At 35.5% G+C, this 22,001-nt stretch overlaps 1 protein-coding gene across 6 annotated transcripts in view; it reads right to left on the bottom strand.

Moving 5' to 3' along the window:
• Positions 1–22,001, bottom strand: part of LOC130046572 (beta-1,4-galactosyltransferase 1-like) — a 69,258-nt gene that overhangs the window by 18,720 nt on the left and 28,537 nt on the right. For 5 of the 6 annotated variants that reach the window (XM_056156774.1, XM_056156783.1, XM_056156820.1 and 2 more), the window contains exons 2-4: positions 8,021–8,256; positions 3,073–3,260; positions 222–344 (exon numbers count right to left, since the gene is read on the bottom strand). In XM_056156774.1, coding sequence (XP_056012749.1) covers positions 222–344; positions 3,073–3,260; positions 8,021–8,256 — 547 coding nt within the window. Of the gene's footprint in view, positions 122–221; positions 345–3,072; positions 3,261–8,020; positions 8,257–22,001 lie in introns of all 6 variants that reach the window. The other variant, XM_056156811.1, reaches the window with a different exon arrangement.

Here is a 22,001-nt window from a genome sequence, read left to right on the forward strand (position 1 = left end):
TGTGTATATACATGAAGCTGCGCTCACACTAACATTGTCAACATATTAATAATTATTGAATCTGAATAAATCTAATAAAACGGTGTCTGCCTAGTGACTACGCATCTATAGGACTGCTATTCTACAAAGAACGGATAAATACACTGTACCTCTTGACATATAACTATAAAGCACTTTTAATTTAGCTACAATGCCATGTTTGAAGTGAAAACTCTTATAACCTGTGATATATGTCGTCATCTTCTCCACCCCATCCAGGATACAAATTTGAAAAACCATTAACCGCTTCAAAATGCGTTCGAAGCATTGCAGAAACGCCTCCAAAGAGCTCATCATATAGTAATCTATTAAAGAGAAGTATGTATTAGTACATGTATGTACATGTAGCAATACAGACTATTTCTTAAGGTTATATCATCTTCAAGAGGAAATATTTAGATTATCAGGAAAAGACACGAATTAAAGCAACACAAGCTGTCATCTTGGTGTTGAAATTTGTTGTTTTAGACGTTCTTGGACAGAAAAAAATAAGGTTCATATTCTTTCATATTCCAAACTTATTCAGAGGCTCCGAAGGAAGCAAAATTACATTATTGTCTTTCCGTACATTTAATGCTTGTTCCCTGTGTGCATTCACATGATACCGGAGAACATGCTCAGTGAAATTAATCGTTCCAACATATTGTCAATTTATTTCAGTGTTTGAGACTTAGAAGTACCCCACGTGTATCAAAAATATGATGAACATAGGCTTTCAACAAAATCTGGAAATTTTATTAGCGTTCTAGGTGGGGAAGAGTCGGGTCCTCTCAACTGGTTTGACACTTGCTTTGTTTCCGGGTCATAATGATGAAGCTAGGTTTTATGAGCAGTCGTTATTCTATCGAGGAACGCCTGTCTTTCTCTTTGAGAACGATGTTGAAAATCTCTTTGAGAACGATGTTGAAAATTTATCATTTAGGTATGCGCAAGCTAACGAGCCAGAGAATAAAGCTCAGAGTCGTCAGTGGGAAGGGCCTGGGTCCCCGAGGCCAAAGAAGTTCAAGACGCAACCATCTGCTGGCAAGGTGATGGCCAAAGTATTTTGGGACGCAAAAAGCGTTATTATGTTGGACTTTTTACCCAAGAGAAGTACAATAACTGGAGTGTACTATGCAAACTTGCTAGACCAGCTGAGAACCACCATCCGTGAAAAACGTCGAGGTAAACTCTCTAAAGGTGTTTTGCTGCAACAGGACAACGCGAGGGTCAACACCTGCAAAGTTGCAATGGATGCTGTAGAGCGAAACAGGGAAGAATTAATACTACAGCTTGCCTATTCGCCTGACCTAGCTCCTAGCAACTTCTTCCTATTCCCAAACTTGTAAAAGGATATCAGTAGACGTCATTTCCGGTCTGACGAAGAAGTCGTGACGGCAGTTGAAGAGTGGGTCAATGGAAAAGATCTGACCTCTTCAGTTCAGGGCTGATGGCACTTGAACACCGTTGGTCTAAGTGCATCACACTAGAGGGCAATTACATAGAAAAAGAAGAGGTGGATCTCAGCCCGAAATAAGTTAGGCTGGTTACGTATTGACTCGCCGTCGTACCAAATGTTAATTATTGATGTTGCACTGAGTATGCAAAACACGGATATTTGATTGATTGATTGTATCTTGCTTAACGTCTCGCTCGAGAATTTTTCAGATATGGAGACTTCACCGAGACCAGTGAAGGGCTTCAAATGTAGGCCTATGCTCGACGCTTACGGCCATTGAGCAGTGAGGGTTCTTTAGCGTGCCACATTTTCTGTGACACGGGTCATCCGTTTTTAAGGTCATCTCCGAGGACCCTTGACATTCACACCTGATGCCGAGCGTTTGACGATAGAACTGTCACTACCTTTTTAACGACTTAGGTTTGTCGCGCCTGGGATTCGAACCCCGGCCTTCGGCATGCGGGGCGTACGCTCCAACCTCTCGGCCACCGCGGCGGTGACGGATATTTTAATAGTCGGTATTTTTATTGATAACCAATTGTAAGGTAAATAATTGTAAATTACGTGTATATGGCCTGATTAGGAAGTGTCCAAAATTTGAAACTTTTTTGACAACCTCTTGTAAATTATTGTTTGTACAATTCAAACACCAGCAGAGATGGTAAAAATTGTGGATATCGTTAGGCTTAGGCCAATCATCTTCACAAGTAAAGGGTTATTGATTCGTTACCTCGCACTAACCCTTGACATCAGTCGCTATTTAAAAGTTGGGCTCGAGAAGAAGGATGACGCAATATGCTAAAATTAATCAGCCAATTGGATTTCTTGTTTCAGATGAAAGTTTGGTAAGGGAATAAACAGAAAGTAAAAATTGGCGTCCGTTGACGAAAAGATATGTGAAAAACATCAAATCGATCATTTGACCGAAAACCAAAAGCTTTCGATATCATGTATCAGAGAAGGAAAAGATGTTTTTATTGGGACTAAAACCGGCAGTGGTAAATCGCTATCTTACGAAGTTGTTCCCATTATTTTGGACAATTTGTTTAATCATAGTCGACAACCGTACTTCGACAATCCATCATTTTCATACAGCTCATACCCCAAAACCTCGTCTAATTGTTTCTTCAAGCAAAACGAACTCCCGAAAATCAATTGATGGTATCTGCCGACGCCATGCGTGTTTCCTGTTTAGTTTTGTTTTCGACCGATTATGAAAGCCGTTGTCTGATTGCTTTGCAGCTTCAGGCCAATCATATGCTTCTTCTCGAGCCCAACTTTTAAATAGCAACTTTTGTCAAGGGTTAGTGCGAGGTAACGAATCAATAACTCTTGACTTGTGAAGATGTAGGCCAATTTATAATTATATTTATTTTCTCGTGACCGACCACGAATTCTAAATTAGGAGAACTACAGTCTCGACTGATTATTGGTGCAATAGTGTAATTTAAGTCCACATTTCCTTTGTGTTGGCTTTGTGGAAAATGTAGTAGTGAAAACACCGTAAAAACCAATTCGCAGTGAATCTTGTCAGGTCAAATGTAATAATATTTAGATTTCTTACAAATGATATTAAACCAGCTTTGTTAACGTACCTGTAATTAAATATATCAATTGCTGCAGACAGATGAATTGGACTGTCTATACATCCATACAAGATTTTATCGTTTTCAGGTACAAGATCAACATCATGAAAAACAAAACAGGAATAGTTATCAACTTTTAATGCCTCCACGTATCCTATGTTGAAGAGCAACCCCCGATTGAACAATGTACCATTGCTCTGAAAAATAAATATACAATAAATTATATAACTGTTCTAAAGAAGGGCATGGGATGTCGCAATCACCTGTGTAGATAACACACCACAGAAGGAAGACATGATTACATCCTACCGACTAGAAAGTCTCCCAAACGAAATACTGGCTGTATAACAATGGACTTTATCCGAATACTTCTATTTCCCCCACATTAATAAACCCCTTGCACAAAATACCTGTCAATTCTAATTTTATTTAAGAACCTAGTTCACAAAGACTTTTGATTATAAAGAATATTCCTTTGTTTTCTCTAGTAAAACTGGCGTCACTTGACCTTGATCATAGTTTGTAGATTCCAATATCCTCTCATCATTTTTAAAGACCCCAGATCTCTAACAGTTCTGGTTCTAAAGTTATACCAGTTTTTTTAAAATCAAGGTCACCGTAGTCACTTGACCATGATACTAGTTTGTAGGTCTCGCCATCCTCTAATAATTTCTAAAGATCCTAGGTCTACATCAGTCCTGGCTTTGAACTTATATCGGTTTTTATGTTCAAAGTAAGAGGTCACTAGACATCGATACTTGTAAGTCACAACAGTTTTTTTTAAAAATCTTTTATCATGTCTCTCGATCCTGGTTGTAAAGTAATGCGAGTGTTTATGACCAAGATTAATGTAACTGGAGATACTACTTTGTATGTTACAACATTCTTTTATCACCGGGATATTGATGAATCTTTCATGTTTCTATTGGTCTCAATTCCAAAGTAATACGGGTTTTTATGATCAAGGTCAAAAGTCAAGAGAGTCTGTCATTTGATCTTGATACTGGTATAGCGGACAGTGTAAGAGGTAACTTATGATGCCTCATTAGTGAGCTACATGTAGCTTTTCTAGTGATGTGGTAGAGTCTCTCTCTCTCTTGATCACGCAAGTTAAACAACGGCGAGCGTGATCAGCACTTGGCTGGGTGACCTCTACACGTTTGTTTCCTCTTATCAATTCTGAAGACCCCATTTCTCTATCAATTCCAATTATAAAGTTACACCATATTTATGCTTTAAGGTCAGAGATCATTGGAGTCACTTGACCTAGCAGATTCCATCATCCGTCCAGAAGATCCCATGTCTCTGTTAGACCTGGTTCTGAAGTAATACCAACTTTATGTTCCAAGGCCAGATTCCAGAGTGACACACCTTGATATTAATTTGTAGGTCCTATCACCCTCTTATCATTTCTAAAGATCCCAGACGCTATTGGTCCCGGTTTTAAAGTTGTACTATTTTCATGGTCGGAGGTCAAGGTAACTGGAGTCCCTTGACTGTGATACTAGTTTGTAGGCCCAGTCATTATTTTCTCATTTGCCCCGGTTTTACGTTGTACTATATTTTATGTTAATGGTCAGAGGTCAAAGTCACTGGAGTCCATTGACCTTGATACTAGTTTGTATAGGCACAATCATTCTCTTCTCATGCAAGGTAAAGATAACGAACAGTGATCAATCAAGACCCCAGGACTCTATCATATTTGTCTCGTTATATCTGTTGAAATATGGAATTAATTTTGACCCAAAGAGGTATATGATAGACTCCACCCCCTATTTGATCCATCAAAATGTACCTAACCCCCTTGAATCTGAAAACAAAAACATATCCGCAATAGATCCATTGGTCTTTCTTATCCTTGAATATTTAATACTGTCATTAAAGGGTTACGGAGTAGCTAAGGACATTTTTAGATGCGAAAAAGACGAACAATACTTTTAGTTATTTATTGTCAATATCTTTAAAAATTTTGGTGATCAGGTCTTCCAACAGTTTTTTAGAATTCCCATGTGCAGGAAGTGTGCTCCTTAGCCCCCTTTGCTAGCTGACCTGTTTTTATATTCTTATGAAGCAGAAATTATTCAAAAACTTATACGTGATAAGAAATAATATCTTGCTGTAACCTTCAATGCGATACTTACATTGTAGATATATCGACGACGTTTAATCTCTTAATAATAATCATTTTCATTCATATGTCAATTCGACATATCCCTGTGAACTTGAAATAAAAGACACCACAGGGTCCTCAAAAATTCAGTTTATAAATCATGACAGGCTACTGACAAACAAGTTGATGTTATAAGAGTTTCAACAGTCTCGTTTAAAGTCGGCATTTCGCAAATTCTATGCTCGTTATAATGATCTAATTTGCCAATACAATACAACAAATCATTGGGTAAAATGTTGTATGACGTTTCATACCGATTGTTACATGTAGGTCGCTCTTGGCAAACCGATTTAGGCTATGGATTACTCCGTTTATCTGATAGATCTAAGGCTTACGGCGGGTGTGACCGGTCGAGATGGGGATGTTTACACCTCCTATGCACCTGATCCCACTTCTGGTATGTCCAGGGATCCGTGTTTGCCCTACCTTCTATTTTGTATTCCGTATTGGAATTATGAGATTGATCACTGTTTGGTATATTCAACTTTCATTCAAGACTGTTCCACCGCGGGATCGCAATAGGATTTTAAAGATTTACATAGGAATAAACATTGTATAGAAATTTGTTATGAAATATTCTCAACAACCACAATCAATCTAATAAAGGCTCACATCAACGAGTCAACACGGTTGGTTCTTCAGAAAGTATTTGTGAGGTATATCCTGGTACATGTACAGCGGTGAGTATTTTGAAATTTAGAAACCAAATTATATTTGACCTGATTCAACTTGCTAAAGCCGGATATGTAATTTAAAGATGTCAAAGATAGTATCATTCGTGTTCGGTAGCTTTAGTATATTTACACTTCCCCCCACTGCTTATAGAGTTTAACAAGTGCCAGAAGACAACATCGCTCGCCGGGAAGCGTGACTACTTCAATTATCCGCATTGGTTTAAAATTTTAATGTAATGTATGTAAAATCTTAAGGTCACTAGATTAAAAGTCTTAGTGTCAAAAGAAAGGCCTGGTCATAAAGCATTTTCATGCGAAATATCAAAACCATATCCCACTTTGTTTAAAAGATAGTCAAGATTCAATTTCTTTAAAGTTAGGTCAAAATCCATGATAAGGCATCTTCACAAGTCAAGGGTTATTGATTCGTTACCTCACACTAACCCTTGACATCAGTCGCTATTTAAAAGTTGGGCTCGAGAAGAAGCATATGATTGTTTTGCAGCCTGAAGCTGCAAACCAATCAGACAACGGCTTTTATAATCGGTCGAAAACAAAACTAAACCGTAAACACGCATGGCGACGGCATTATGGTGTAGAATTTGTGGCCAATTAGTACAAGACAGATACCGTCAATCGATTTTCGGGAGTTCGTTTTATTTGAAGAAACAATTATACGAGGTTTTGGAGTATGAGCCGAAAGAAAATGATGGATTGTCGAAGTACGTTTGTCGACTATGTTTTAACAAATTAAACAAATTGTCCAAAATAATGGGAACAACTTCGTAAGATAGCGATTTACCACTGCCGGTTTTAGTCCCAATAAAAACATCTTTTCTTCTCTGATACATGATATCGAAAGCTTTTCGTTTTCAGTCAAATGATCGATTTGATGTTTTTCATATATCTTTTCGTCAACGGACGCCATTTTTTACTTTCTGTTTATTCCCTTACCAAACTTTCATCTGAAACAAGAAATCCCATTGGCTGATTAATTTTAGCATATTGAGTCATCCTTCTTCTCGAGCCTAACTTTTAATAGCGACTGATGTCAAGGGTTAGTGCGAGGTAACGAATCAATAAACCTTGACTTGTGAAGATGATAAGGTTGAAAGACTTGGTAACAAATGAAGGGCCTAGTTACAAGGAATATATATGTGAAGTATTAAAGGTCTAAGGTCTATCCCCTTCAGTTTAAAATATATAGCCGATTTGAAGTTTTCGAAAAGTAGGTCAAAGTCCAAAGTAAAGGTCACTAAAGCAAAATATACAGCCATGGTTAATGTTATTTTTACAATAGGTCACAACACATGGTCTCGGTCAAAAATCATCATACCAAATAAAAGACATAGTCATAGCAATTTATATTTGAAATATTGAAGCCCTATCCTCTTTGGTTCAAAAGATATAGCATGGTTTACAGGTTTTTGAAAAGTAGGTCAAAGTTCGAGGCCAAGAGTCTTAAGTACAAATGAAACGCCTGGTCATGAGACATATATGTATGCATGTGAAGTATTAAAGCCCCATCCTTCAGGAAAAGTAAAGCCAAATTCTTTCCCCTTAGAGTGTGACAGTCTAATGCAGACATCGGCGTCATGGCAATAACTCTTCAGACATTCCTCCCACTAAAAATGAGAATTATAGATTTGAATACACGCACAACACGTGCTTACATCACATGTATAATGTAGCACTGGTTCATATATAATATAAGGGATATCAGATTGTACAATCACCAAAACAACACTTTAGTACTTCATTTTGCTATTTTATGAACACAAAATTACGACAATTTTGCAAGGATAAATCTAAATAATGAGGCAATAGAAACGCACTTTTTTTTATCATGTTAGTTGCTAATCCAACTTTTGAGAAGTTCAAAAGTTTGAATTTTGAACGCACAACGACGGACACAATCTGAAAATACCAGCAAATGACTCGGGTAACCAAAGAAAATTAATATTGATTATTTTGCGTTGGAATTCTCCAAATGTTAAGTCAATTGAAATCTGAGGTAATATGCATTTAATTTTTACCTTTGCTTTAAAAGCTGGTTCAGTAAAATCTTTAGAACAAAGGAATTGCTTTACGTAGAAATAAGACTATACTACACCTGTTCAATGACAAAAATGCCATAGTCCAAGAGTTGATGTTTCAGCATCGGGTGTAAAACATACAACAGGATATTAAGATGCTCCTGTCTATTTCTATAGGGAATCAGCACCGCTACTTTGTGTCTGGACAGACATTCTTCTGGTTTATGTCTTCCTCCTGGTTGTAACCACTTAAACATCTTAGTCATTTGCTTCAATGTCGGAACATCAGAAAATCTCATTTTCATACTACCTTCTGCAATAAAGAAATTAACCGTTTATCAGACCGGATGCTGGCACATTTATTAACAATGATTATTGGCAGGACTTACTCTGAATTGCTATATCAAGTCTAAAATCCCACTAACCACTAAGGAATAGTCAATAAGTCATCACAAGCTACCAACCACTAATCAAGAATTCCACGAATTAAGTATAAATCCAGAGTAGCTAGCAACTACTAAGCAATGACCAGTAGTTCAATTGATAACCAACAATAGATAAAGCAACAAAGCGTCTACAAATTCATACAAGTAGCAACCACTACACAAATGTCAATACAACCATTGCAGCTAGCTATTATTAGTCAACACATGCCAGTCCACATAAGCTAGCATCTACTCATCATCTAGGAGCCAGTAACCAAAAACGTCCCTGGAAACCAGCATCCACGAACCAAACTTTGTTTTATCTTACTTCCCATTATTCGGTAATTTCAGACGTCACAAGCTGTGGGTGAAGTGCGACAAAATTTAACCTATGCATGACCCTTAAAGCTGTGACAGATCTTGTCATCGCCTATCTCGATACGGGATCTCCGTTTCTAAAGTATGATCCAAAAGACTTTACATGATGGAAGCTTGTACCAGTCACTACTTAATATATTAAACAGCTTAGGTTTGAAGCTGCCTCGGGATCGCGAATCAAACCCAGAACATACAAGTTGCGCGCTAAATACTAGGCTACTGCGACCCTAAGTAAACAGCATTTTCATAAGGTCACAAAGATAAACCAGAGAACAGTCAATAACTACACAAAAACAACCACTAAACAACGGTCAATATCCATGGTAGTTAGTGACCACTAACAATCAGTCAATAAGCATGCATCTCTTAAATTCACCACTAATCAACAATAAATTTAATTTAATCCATAACCACTGACACAGACCCACACCCAAGAACTGAGTGGAGAGCTGAATAAGAGAAGAGCTCTTCTGTGTAGGGGTTAATTTACTGTTATAATCTTGAATGTCTAGGTGAGACAAAATTCACCAACAAATAAGTAAAGAAGACGGCAAAAATACATGTATCTATCCTTATGAATTAATAAAGTTTGCCAATAAACTCTGAAACGCTTGATCCAGAGTCACTGCTTGAACCTCTAATATTGTTTCATATATTTAAAGAGGTGAAGTCTGTAAGCTATACTTGATTAGTAAATATCATGAAATAAATTTAAAAAAACCATTTTCGTTTTCGATAAACTATCCTCAAATAGCAAAAATGAAAGTAACGTAGTATACATGCTTTGGCGGATCTAAGCCAGTTTTTTTCTTTAATGACAACATAAAACAATACGATATGAAGTAAATCCGTTGTTTATCGATGCTTGATTTTGATCTTACAGAAGAAATCAGTTTTGATGATTGTTGCATGAATAAAATATGCCTGTTCCTTTCTTCAATCCGTGATTCATCGATGCTTGATTTTTATGCCCCCCTTTGAAAAAGAGGGGGCATATTGTTTTGCAACTGTCGGTCGGTCGGTCTGTAGACCACATGTTGTCCGCTCAATATCTTGAGAACCTTTCACTTGATGATAATGATATTTCATATGTGGGTTGGTTATGAATAGAAGAGGACCCTTATTGTTTTTCAGGTCAAAAGGTCAAGGGTCAATCTACTCTGGACATAGGAATATAATGTCCGCTCAATATATTGCGAACCCTTTGCTTGACAGACATCAAACTTGGTACACTGGTACATCTTCAGGAGAAGATGACCCCTATTGATTTTGAGGTCACATGGTCAAGGGTCAACTGGACTTAAGAATATAATGCCCGCTCAATATCTTGAGAACACTTTGCTTGACAGGCATCAAACTTAGTACACTGGTATATCTTCAGGAGAAGATGACTCCTATTGATTTTGAGGTCACATGGTAAAAGGTCAAGGGTAAAACTAGCCATGGAAATATACTGTCCGCTCAATATCTTGAGAACCCTTTGCTTGACAGATATCAAACTTGGTACACTGGTACGTCTTCAAGAGAAGATGACCCCTATTGATTTTGAGGTCACATGGTAAAGGGTCAAACTGGACATAGGAATATACTGTCCGGTCAATATCTATGGAACCCTTTCCTTGACAGACATCAAACTTGGTACACTGGTACATCTTCAGGAGGAGATGATCCCTATTGAGTTTGATGTCACATGTTTAAAGGTCAAGGGTCAACCTGGACATTGGAATATACTGTCCGCTCAATATCTTGAGAACCCTTTGCTTGACGGACATCAAACTTAGTACAGTGGTGTATATTCAGGAGCAGATGACTCCTATTGATTTTGAGGTCACATGGTCAAAGGTCAAACTGAACATAGTAATATACTGTCCACTCAATATCTTGATAACCCTATTGCTTGACGGACATCAAACTTAGTACACTGGTACATCTTCAGGAGAAGATGACCCGTATTGAATTTGAGGTCAAAAGTCAATTGTTGAACTGGACATAGTAATATATTGTCTCCTATATTTTAAGAATGATTTGCTTGATTGACACCAAACTTGGTACACTGGTACAGCATAAGGCGTAGATGACCCCTATTGATATTTAGGTCACATGGTCAATTCACTCTTGACATAGGAAGATATTGTCTGCTCAATATTTTGAATTGATGATACTACTATCAAATAAATGATGTGTGTGTATAACTCTTTTCAATTTTGCACCATGGGGGCATATGTGTTTTACAAACATCTCTTGTTGTCTTACAGAAGAAATAAGTTTTGATGATTGTGAATAAATAAAATATGCCTGTTTGTTTATTCAGTCCGTGATTTTACTCCTTAATCAGTCTTCTGGAAAGGTCCAGAACGAAGCACCCAGAACCATCATAGATGCTTAGGTCTACAACCAATCGCACATTCTCGGGGGCTTCCCGGCCAGCCGAAGAACAACCCGAGCGGTTGCGATTAGTTTGCATTACTTTTGACAAGGCCGATATTTATAATTCTATGCAAATGTATAATTAGGACATACGTGTATATTACTTATATACATCTCGATCAACGAAAGACATCGGATTCCCTCCCGAGACCAACGATTTGGCACATCGATAAATTCTTAAATACGATATTCATCTGATATTTTCGATGTTCTTAATTTTTTTCCGTGATTATAGAAGTCACTGTTACGACTTTTTGTAATAATTTATTAACAGTTACTGATGTGGACAAACACATGGATAAACACAAGAAATTTTATATTATTATGTGATAACACAGATCTAAAAACTAAGTAATAAGTCAAAAAATGTCCAATGTGTTAGATATCGAATGGGTTGGGACTTATTAACTTTAAGGTTAAAATATTTTAACAAAATTAGGTTGTACAGTGCCTGGCATATAGTTCATTACGTTTTCAATAATTGCGTTTGACGAGAAGAAACCACGTTTATTCATAATTTTGCCCTTAAATCATCGCACCGGACAAAAACTACCATTATAAACACATTCGCAATAATGCGGTTCAAATTTTGAAATTATGAACGACCTTTCATTTTGTCTTTGGTCAACTACGTGAAAGGTGAAAATAACGAACAGTGCAATCTAATAAATTCTATAAGCAATACAGAATAGAGAGTTGGGCAAACACGGACCCTGGATATACCAGAGGTGGGATCAGCTGCCTAGGAGGAGTAAGTATCCCCTGTCGACCGGTCACACCCGCCGTGATCCCTACATCTCGATCATGTAAATAAACTTATCCGTAGTCAAAATCAGTGTCCCAAGAAATGGCCTAACAATCGGTATGAAACACGACAGACATCATTTGACCCAATGATTGGTTGTACATGTATCATTTATGTTACATAAGGAATATCTAATTTTGACCTTTTTGTGACTTCCTAATAATCAAGTTTCATATTTCACTGTGTATGATATTAATGAATATAACATAAATAATGAATGCACGAAATTATTAAAAAATTGTTCTTAAATTCATTTGAATTTAAAATTCAAACTAGAAGCGTAATATGTTTATGAAGCAAGTGACTGATCTTGACCAACAGGTCAATGTGACGTGACATCATCGGGTAAAGTGTGACGGATTTATTTCTTTGACAGTCGGATCAAGCATTACTTCACCAAAACTCTAAGGTGGGTTCAAAATAGTCAAATAGTGTTAATATATCATATATTATGTAAAGTATTTCGTCAGTATGGGCCATTTCAGGGACATTTTTAGCCGAGTTGCAATGAAGTTGAACTTGACTATTGGTTTGGTGATGCGGGCGGGCGGGTGGGCGTCAACAATTGGTTTCCGGATGATAACTCGAAAAGTTTACAATCTAATCAAATGAAACTTTGATATATTGTTGGGTACCAGGTAAGGAAAACCCCTATTGGTTTTGGAGAAAAATGGTCAAAGGTCAAGGTAACTGACCGAAAATAGAATGAAAATTTCAGAAAAATTTGGTTTCCGGATGATAACTCAGAAAGTTCAAATCCGAATCAAATGAAGCTTTGATATATTGTAAGGAAGACCCTTAATGATTTTGGAGAAAATAAGTCAAAGGTCAAGGTCACAGTGACCGAATATAGAATGAAAATTTCAGAAATATTTGGTTTCCGGATGATAACTCAGAAAGTTTAAGTCCGAATCAAATGATACTTAAAGATATTGTTATGTACCAGGTAAGGAAGACCCCTATTGATTTAGAAGAAAATAGGTCAAGGTCACAGTGACGGAAAATAGTTTTAAAATTCCAAAAAAGAATTGGTTTCCGGAGGATAACTCGAAATTTTTTAATTTGAATCAAATGAAACTTGGATATGTTGTTGGATACCAGCAAAGCAAGGCCCCTATTGATTTTAGAGAAAAAAGGTCAAGGTCACAGTGACCGAAAATAGATTGAAAACTTCAGACAAATATGGTTTCTGGACAGTAACTCGAAAAGTTTAAAACTGAAACTAGTTCTTCACAATGATAAATATGCCTCATTATTCCCAACATTACAATGTACCACATGCAACTCGGCTCATGCACCCCAGGGTGCATACATTGATTTTTGGTTTTTAAAAGAACACATTAGAATTTAGCTTAGATATAGATGCACAAGTACTCTGAAGTTCTAGATTGGCCAGAGCACCGAGTTAAGAGGAATTCTGTGCAATAGTCGCAGAAAAGGCAGGTGTACAGCTGGACCAACGAGACATCCTGGCAATACATCGGATACCATCTAGCAGCGAAAAACATCCAAGACCAGTGATTGTTAAGTTCCTTACCAATGATGTGAGGAAAGCGGTCATCACAAAGAGGGAGAAGCTTAAGAGCAATTTTATTATGGTTGATCACATCACTAACATGAATGCACAGTTACTGAAAAATTTGAGAGCAGAACAACGCGGACATGTGATTGATAGTGTATGGTACTATAACGGGTACATATTTCCCATGGACAAAAGCGGGAAAAGACATAAAATGGATTTCATCGATGACATTGACAAAAAATTCATATGTGAAAGAAGTAGAAATGAAATGACCACAAACAGAGAGGAGTTTCCAGAAACAGGTGTGACATTTGACTTTGGGCTCTAAGTTATGCCTAACAATAGACTTCAGAATGTAACATGTGTATCTCATAGTGTGTGTTTTTGGGTGTGTTTGTGTCTGTGTGCGTGTTCACCTTTATTTCAGCAATTCATAGATATGTATAAGGTTTCTTTTTTTTTTTATTTCTTACAAAAATATGTCTAGTAAGGCAGAAAGTTTAAGTATATTTGCACCAAGTAATCAAAAGTGCAAGGATGTAGTTAATTGGGTAAGACAAAAAATGTTTCCATGATATGTTTTCAAGAAACACATAGTACACCAGATGTTGAATGATTTTGGGAGTCAGAATGGGGATATAAATCTATTTTTAGTAGTAATACTAGCAGTTCTGCAGGTGTTGCTATCATGTTTCGAATAAATTTTGAATTCACTATTCACTCTGTCCGAAAGGACTCTTCTGGTAGATTTATTATTTTAGATTTTTAAAACAGCAAATGATAATAGACTTACATTAGTTAAGTTATATGGTCCTAATTTGGATAGCCCATATTTTTAAAAAAAAAAAAATATTCCTACTGAGGTCACTAAGTTTGTCGATTATTTTTTGGGGTGACTGGAATGTTGTAAGATAAAAATAAGGACACATTTAATGTAAAAAGATTAAACAATCAAAAGGCTCATTAAAAAATACTAACTATAAAGACAGAACTGGAAATATATGACTGTACGGACACGAAAGATTAGGTTTCTGTACGTTAGTTTATTCAATTAGTAAAAAGCTGTAACAAAAATAAATACACAATTACATAAAGAAATTCAGAATAACTTACAATAAAGGTATGCACTCACGATTGACAAATAATGAGTATTTTAAGAATATGAAAATTTGTATAAAAAATTAACACCACATTATACCAATTAATCATGCAGTATTCAAAAAATATAAATACTAGTATGACTATAAAGTAATATCGAATAAAAGGAAATGATTACTTTTACTACATATATCTCATAAACAATGGTTGACTATGCACGAATATTTCCCGCCAAACAGGTACATTGTTTACCTACACTTACATCCAAACTGATAAATACTGCATGTCATAAATAAATGAAAATATAATAAAAACTTACACTGTGGGACTACAGGATACGATAAAGGGTTGTACTCTGTACAAGGTGTGGTGGCATCTTTGCCTTATGTGGTGCGCGTGGAGACTTCTGTGTCTGTCAGCATCTATATCGACTGACAAATCTTATTGTACTAACTGGAGAGTTTAAGACAAGGGCAGTAACTCATGAAAAGTTCTACTTCTGAGTAATTCGTACGTAAAAATATTCGTGTTACACAACAATGACCCATGGAGGATATGGAATGATGAAGCTCGACACTTCACCTGGAGGAGATCAAAACCAGTAATTCAATCTAGAATAGATTATTTCTTAGTTTCGGACTGTGTATTTAGTAAAATGTTTGAAACTAAAATTATTCCAGGTTATAGAACAGACCATTCTGCAATTTTCTTTGAAATTTAAAACAAGTGAAAATAAAAGAGGAGAGGGCTACTGGAAATTTAATTCTCAATTATTATTGGAAACTGGATATATTGACAGAGTGAAACAATTCATCGGGGAAATAATAGAAGAGTATATGGTATCTGGTGACTTGGGGCAAAAGGAAGATATGAAATTTAGAGTTAGCGATCAGCTGTTCTGGGAGATTCTCAAAATGAAACTTCGATCAGTTTCAATAGAATACTCATCTATAAGAGCAAACAAAAAATTATTAGAAAAGAAATTTTGGAATTGGAGTCTGCAGTAAATGCATAAGGAAAGGCAGATATTTTAAAATTACTTGAAGAAAAGCAGCAAGCATTACAAAATTCAAGGGCTAACTATGTTGAAGGTTTAATGTTACGGTCAAAGGCTACTTGGTATGAAATTGGGGGGGTTGGGGTTCGGAATATTTTTTGTAAATTGGAAAAGAGAAACTTTGTAAATAAAACTATATCCAAGCTCATTGACTCAGATAGAAACCATATTACAGAACATACGCAAATTTGAGCAGAACAAGTCAATTTTTACTCGGATCTTTACAAAAGTTAATTAAGAGATAATAATCAAGCAGCATTCTGTGAGGATATTTTTTTAAAACACAGTGTTAAATTAGCAAATTCACAGAAAGAAAAATGTGAAGGTATACTGAGACTACAGGAATGCAGTGAAGAATTAAAGAATATGAAAAATAAAAAATCACCAGGTTCGGACGGTTTTACAGTTGAGTTTTTTTTTCTGGAAAGACATTGCTGCGTTTGTGATTCGTTCATTAAATGAGGGATACCAGATTGGAAATTTGTCCCAGTTTCAATCTCAAGATGTAATAATTTGTATTCCCAAAGAAGAAAAAGATAGACGCTCTATAAAAAATTGGCGACCCTTATCTTTATCAAATGTTGATTACAAAATTAGTTATAGTGCCATAGCAGATTGTTTAAAGAAAGTACTAACAAGTATCATAAGTGACACTCAGAAGGGTTTTATAAAGGGACGGTTTATTGGTGAAAATACTCGTTTTTTGTATGATTTGATTGACTATCTAAAAAAGCAAAATCAGTCAGGATTGTTATTATTATTAGATTTTGAAAAAAGCATTTGATTCATTGGAATTGGATTTTATTGTAAAGACACTCAGGTCCTTCAATTTCGGGGAATTTATTGTAAAATGGTTTCTTACTCTATACACCTCTAGTACCAGTTGTATCATTAACAATGGAAACTTATCTAAATTCCTCAGTCTTGAACTAGGGTGTAGACAAGGAGATACATTGGCACCATATATCTTTATTATTACAGTAGAATTGTTGGCAATAGCACTTAAAGAAAATCGAAATATTAAGGGGATAATTGTGGCTGGAAAAGAAAACAAATTACACCAGTATGTGGACGATGATGGCAGTGAAAAATCACTTTAGAGAATCTATCAGATATGTTTAGAATGATTTCTGGACTACGTTTAATTATTTCAAAATCACAAGCAATTTGGTTGGGGAGCAAATCAGGTTCGGCAGAAACTTTGTGTAATGATCGGAAAATAAAATGGGGAAATAGCAATTTTAAGCTCCTCGGAATAGTATTTACAAAAAATCTGGAAGACATGACTTTATGTAATTATCAATCTAAAATCAATGCCATTAAAAAATTGCTAGGTCTGTGGACTAAACGAGATTTAACTCCAATAGGTAAAATCACAATTATCAAAACTTTAGCACTCCCAAAGCTCATACACTTATTTTCAGCATTGCCTGACCCACCTAAACAAGTACTGGAAGAGTTGAATAAAATATTTTTTTTAATTTATTTGGGGACACAAGGTAGAAAAGTTGAAAAAGAAATACAGTTTGGGGTAATTATGATGAAGGGGGGCTAAATATGGTATATTTGGCATCTTTTACGTCTTATATTAAGCTGAAATGGATCAAAAGGTACCTTGCAGATAATGAGGGTATATTGCAACATATGTTGCATAATATTTCAAATCTTAGAAATGTGGATTTCATTTTTCACCTTTCCAAAGAAAAACTTAATGAATTTGTAAATCACATTGACAATGTGTTTTGGAAAGATGTGTTTAAAGCTCTATCAAGAGTTAAAGAAAGCTCTCTTTCTGTTACAGATTATTTGAATTTAGATATAAGAAACTTTGTTGATGTTAAAAAATGGAATTTTTATACAAATTGGGTTGGCATTGAGTCCTTGAATGACTTAGTTTTGCAGAATGGAATATTCAAATGCTTTACTGATGTAAAAGATGTGGTTTATAAAAGAACTTTTTGAGCTATTATTGTCTTATTTCAAAAGTACCCCAAAAAATTAAAAGACAAATTGCTGATTTTAAAAACATCACGAATTGTTGAGTCCAAATCAGTCTATTGTACAGAAAATGAACTCTACTTCTAATGTTAAGTTTTTATATCAAGTTATGAAGGAAAAGGAGTTCATAGCCCCACAATTCAAAAGAGAGAAGTGGGAAACTTATCTCAGTGAAACTATTTCAGAAAAATGTTGGGAATTTTATTATATGAATGCATCATTATCCACAAAAGAAACAAAATTAATTTATTTTCAATACCGTGTTCTTATGTGTTATATAGCTACAAACTCTTTCCTTCACAAACTTAAACTTGTAGATAATGACTTGTGTTCATTTTGCAAAAGCGAAAGAGAAACAGTCACTCATATTTTTTATGACTGTGTGTATGTATCTGCCTTCTGGAGAGATTTTGTGAAATGGTACAATGCATTTGAAAAATATTATAAAATCACAAAACGAAGTGTGTTACTAGGCAATATTGATGGAAGTTTGAAAAAAATTCTTCTTTTGTTAGCTAAAAAACACATTTATTACTCAAAATGCTTTGATAAATGGGCATTGTATGATACTATAATGGACAAGTAGTGTTGATTGATTGTATCTTGCGTAACGTCTCGCTCGAGAATTTTTCACTCATATGGAGACGTCACAAAGACCGGTGAAGGGCTTCAAAAACACGGGTCATCTGTTTTTAAGGTCATCTCCGAGGACCCCTGACATTCACACCTGATGCCGAGCGTTTGGCGATGGAACCGTCACTACCTGTTTTAACGACTTAGGTCTGTCGCGGCCGGGGTTCGAACCCCGGCCTTCCGCATGCGGGGCGAACACTCTAACATCTCGGGCACCGCGGCGGTTAAAGTTTGTTGAAAATCAAAATATATTTATATGAAATGTGTATATCTATGTGTGTGTATATATATATATATATATGTGTGTGTGTGTGTGTGTGTGTGTGTGTATGTATATATTATATATATCATACATGTATATACAATGCATGGTTATTGTTGATACAGAAGGTGCACAGAGTAATTGCAAGTGTGACTGAGCGAGTGTAGATTACAGTTTGTATGTATAAATGTGTTGAAAATACAAAATATGAAACATTTAAAAAAAACTTACTATACGCAAAACAAGCTCTTGCGGATCGAATCAGTTGAGAGATATAAACACCATATGCAGGTGATAATGGAATATTGCTACATAAATATGGGAAGTTGACGATGGAGAAGCTGAAATCATCCCGTTTTTCATACAGTTGAGTTGTCGAATTGAAGTCCACAGCAAGATATTTTTTCTCACGTAGAAATTAAACTTAGATATTTTATTGAAAATAGATTTTAACGGCAAACTAACAACTCAACTTTATGATATTCAAAAAATCCTGGATCCGCTTGTAACATTCTGCATCAAGATAGGTTACATTGTAATTACATAGGTCTATTAGCTTTGTTCGTTGAAAGAAAATGTTAAAACTACACTCTACACACTTTTAATTAAAAAAGGTAAACAAGTACCGATACATAAAAATTGCTTGCGCCGCGCAAAGATTCACTTCGCAACATAAAGAGGAAGCGAAGGCCGCCATCTTGGTTCTTCGCATGCAACAGACAATGCAGAAAAATTTGCAACTTTTTCTTTCACTAAAGTTTTATCTAACAACGTTATAAATTACCATAGCATAAGTCAAATCCGACACAGTAAAATACTTGTAAGCAATTCACAGATCGCGATCCACATATATGTCAATCGATGCGATGGAACGTCATTTAACAGGACATGACGCATTTTATGTTTTGATAGACGGATCAAGAAATTTACTCTGTATTTTTTTGCCAGAAAATTTCCGCAACTGTTTGTCACTAGTGGTAAATCTGTTTTAAAAGTCCCAAATGTTTACCAGAACCTTGCTACAACTGTTTACTACTACCGGCAAACTTCTGGAATGTTTTGTTGAATAGTTATGCCAAACAAATCTATTTGCCGTAAATTTGCGGCAAACATTTAGTTTTGGTAAGGGTACACACTATCTGGTAATTTTATTCCTTTATACATCTGTTATTGGTGCTCTTTTTCTAAAATAAACAGTGTAATTATTATTTATTTTTGGACTAAACAAATTATGATACGTTACGTTGTTGACAATCAAAAATTACCTTGGGAACGAAGAATGCAGAATTCGGATGTTTTAAAATATTCGAATTTTTCAAACATTTTACGGTAACACGAGCTCTATATGTTAAATTTCTTTGACTGGGCGTTCACAAATGTAAAAATCATTCTGATCTACATAAGTTTATGTTGTTTCAACGATCTGACGACATAATTTATTTTCAAACTCCCCATCGAGGCCTCATCTATGTACATGTATATATTTGTGAGGAAACGAATCCGGTCGAAGTTTGAATTTATTTTTCGATCAATTGTGACGTCATGTCAGTATTCATGTGACGTAGTCTATGGATTAGTCTGATATTTCGAGGTCTATGGATAGTGAATCACCATGTCATTGGACTATAAATTTACTACTTCACAATGCGAAACTGGAATTCATCATATATATCATCGTTCATTTACACTTTCTTTCTCATAACCACAGGCACGGCATTGTCTTGTGCCTTTTACAGTACCCGCAACGTTATTCTTGACCTTCCTATCGTGCGTGTATCCTATCGTATCGTGCGTGTATCCTATCGTATCGTGCGTGTATCCTATCCTATCGTGTATCAGGTTTTCCGTTCTCTATCGTGTTTTGCGTTTATCAGGTCTATCGTGTATCGTGTTTTGCGTGTATCAGGTTTTCCGTTTATCGTGAAAATCGTTTATCATGTAGCTTCGGAAACTATCGGGATCGTATATAAAATCTAATGAAAAAGTACGATGCTTTCCGAAACCTTTATTCGTTTTGTTAAAAAATTTTTTTAGGATTTGAGGAAAGACGGTATATTTGAAGGAGAACATACTGTTGTCGATTTTAAGGCAGAAGAAGAGCTATTTGTCTGTCCAGAGAGAGTGAAAGTTTATCACAATTTAATTCTAAGTAGTCTGGAAAGTAGGCAGTGGTCTGTCGAGCAAACCGAGGACAGTAAATCTGAAAGCTCCTTCATCTGAAGTTCATATACATTTGTTTGTCTAGAAACAATTATTTGTAATTAACACTAACAGAAAAATAGGGAGTTCCGATTTGAAAGAAAAAATCAGTGAATTACATTGTTTATCACATACATGTATATTTTGATAATGGTTCTTTTTCTTCCGATTTTTTTCACCTGCATGCTACTTATATAGCAACTGCTGAACTTGTGCGCGTCTTTATAGCTGATTTTGTGTATCACCCGTGTTTTGACAGCTAACATTCTCAGGGACATTGTATTTCACACATTTAGAATATTAAGTTTTAAAAGGGTGCAAGGGTGTTGCATCCCCCAAAATTCTGCTCAACTGGGCACGATTCCGCTGTCATCGGTTTTTTTGTTACATGTACATGTACACATGTACCAATAGTCGCACGTGTAGATACTGGAAATATATGTGGGTTTTGATGATTATTTGAATATTTACACACTAAGCGTTTCAAAATTGCGAATTTAAAACAAACCTTGTTTTGTTTACGTTTTTTTAAAACAGTTTATCTATGTTTTGTTAACAAAATATTAATTCAAATAAATATGTTCCAATTACTTATGACTATCAATTATCATTCATAGTGTACAAATATCTAACAGGTGTAAAGCGGTTGATATTTTTAAAGCGGTCGTTATGAAAATAACTTGAGATGTTGAATGAGCCTTAATCTTAGAGCTTGATGCAAAGTAACCCCCTCCTCGCTACACACACAATATTACTTGGTTTTATTTCATATTCAAGGTAATATACATTAGCATAAGGGAGCTACTGAAGCATGATATCACTACATTATATTACATTTAGTTAATTCCCTGTATAATTTATATATTAAACATTAGGTGACAATATAAGTTTTACTTTTAGAATCTTTGGCTGAGAAAATTCATATACATGAAGATATCAAATAATGAATTCAATGCCGTATATATTTTAGTTTTTTATTTTAGCTGTGGTGGCATAAAAAACATAAATAAAATGAAATTTTAAAAAAAAAGTACGACCATGGATTAAAGAAATTATATGGTACAAAACCGATCAATGTTTTAAACAAATGTTATCGCGACGGGGACAGATAACTGATAGTAATCCCGCGATGAGAACGCGGTTTTCCTGAGTTACCTATAGATTACTGCGTTAGATTTTCCCCATCGCGAGAACGCGAAAAACAAGAAATCCGCGTTGTCCGTAATGTATATAGGTATATAATAAATATTGAAA

The sequence above is a fragment of the Ostrea edulis genome, chromosome 1 (genome assembly GCF_947568905.1).
Source record: "Ostrea edulis chromosome 1, xbOstEdul1.1, whole genome shotgun sequence".
Taxonomy (NCBI): domain Eukaryota; kingdom Metazoa; phylum Mollusca; class Bivalvia; order Ostreida; family Ostreidae; genus Ostrea; species Ostrea edulis.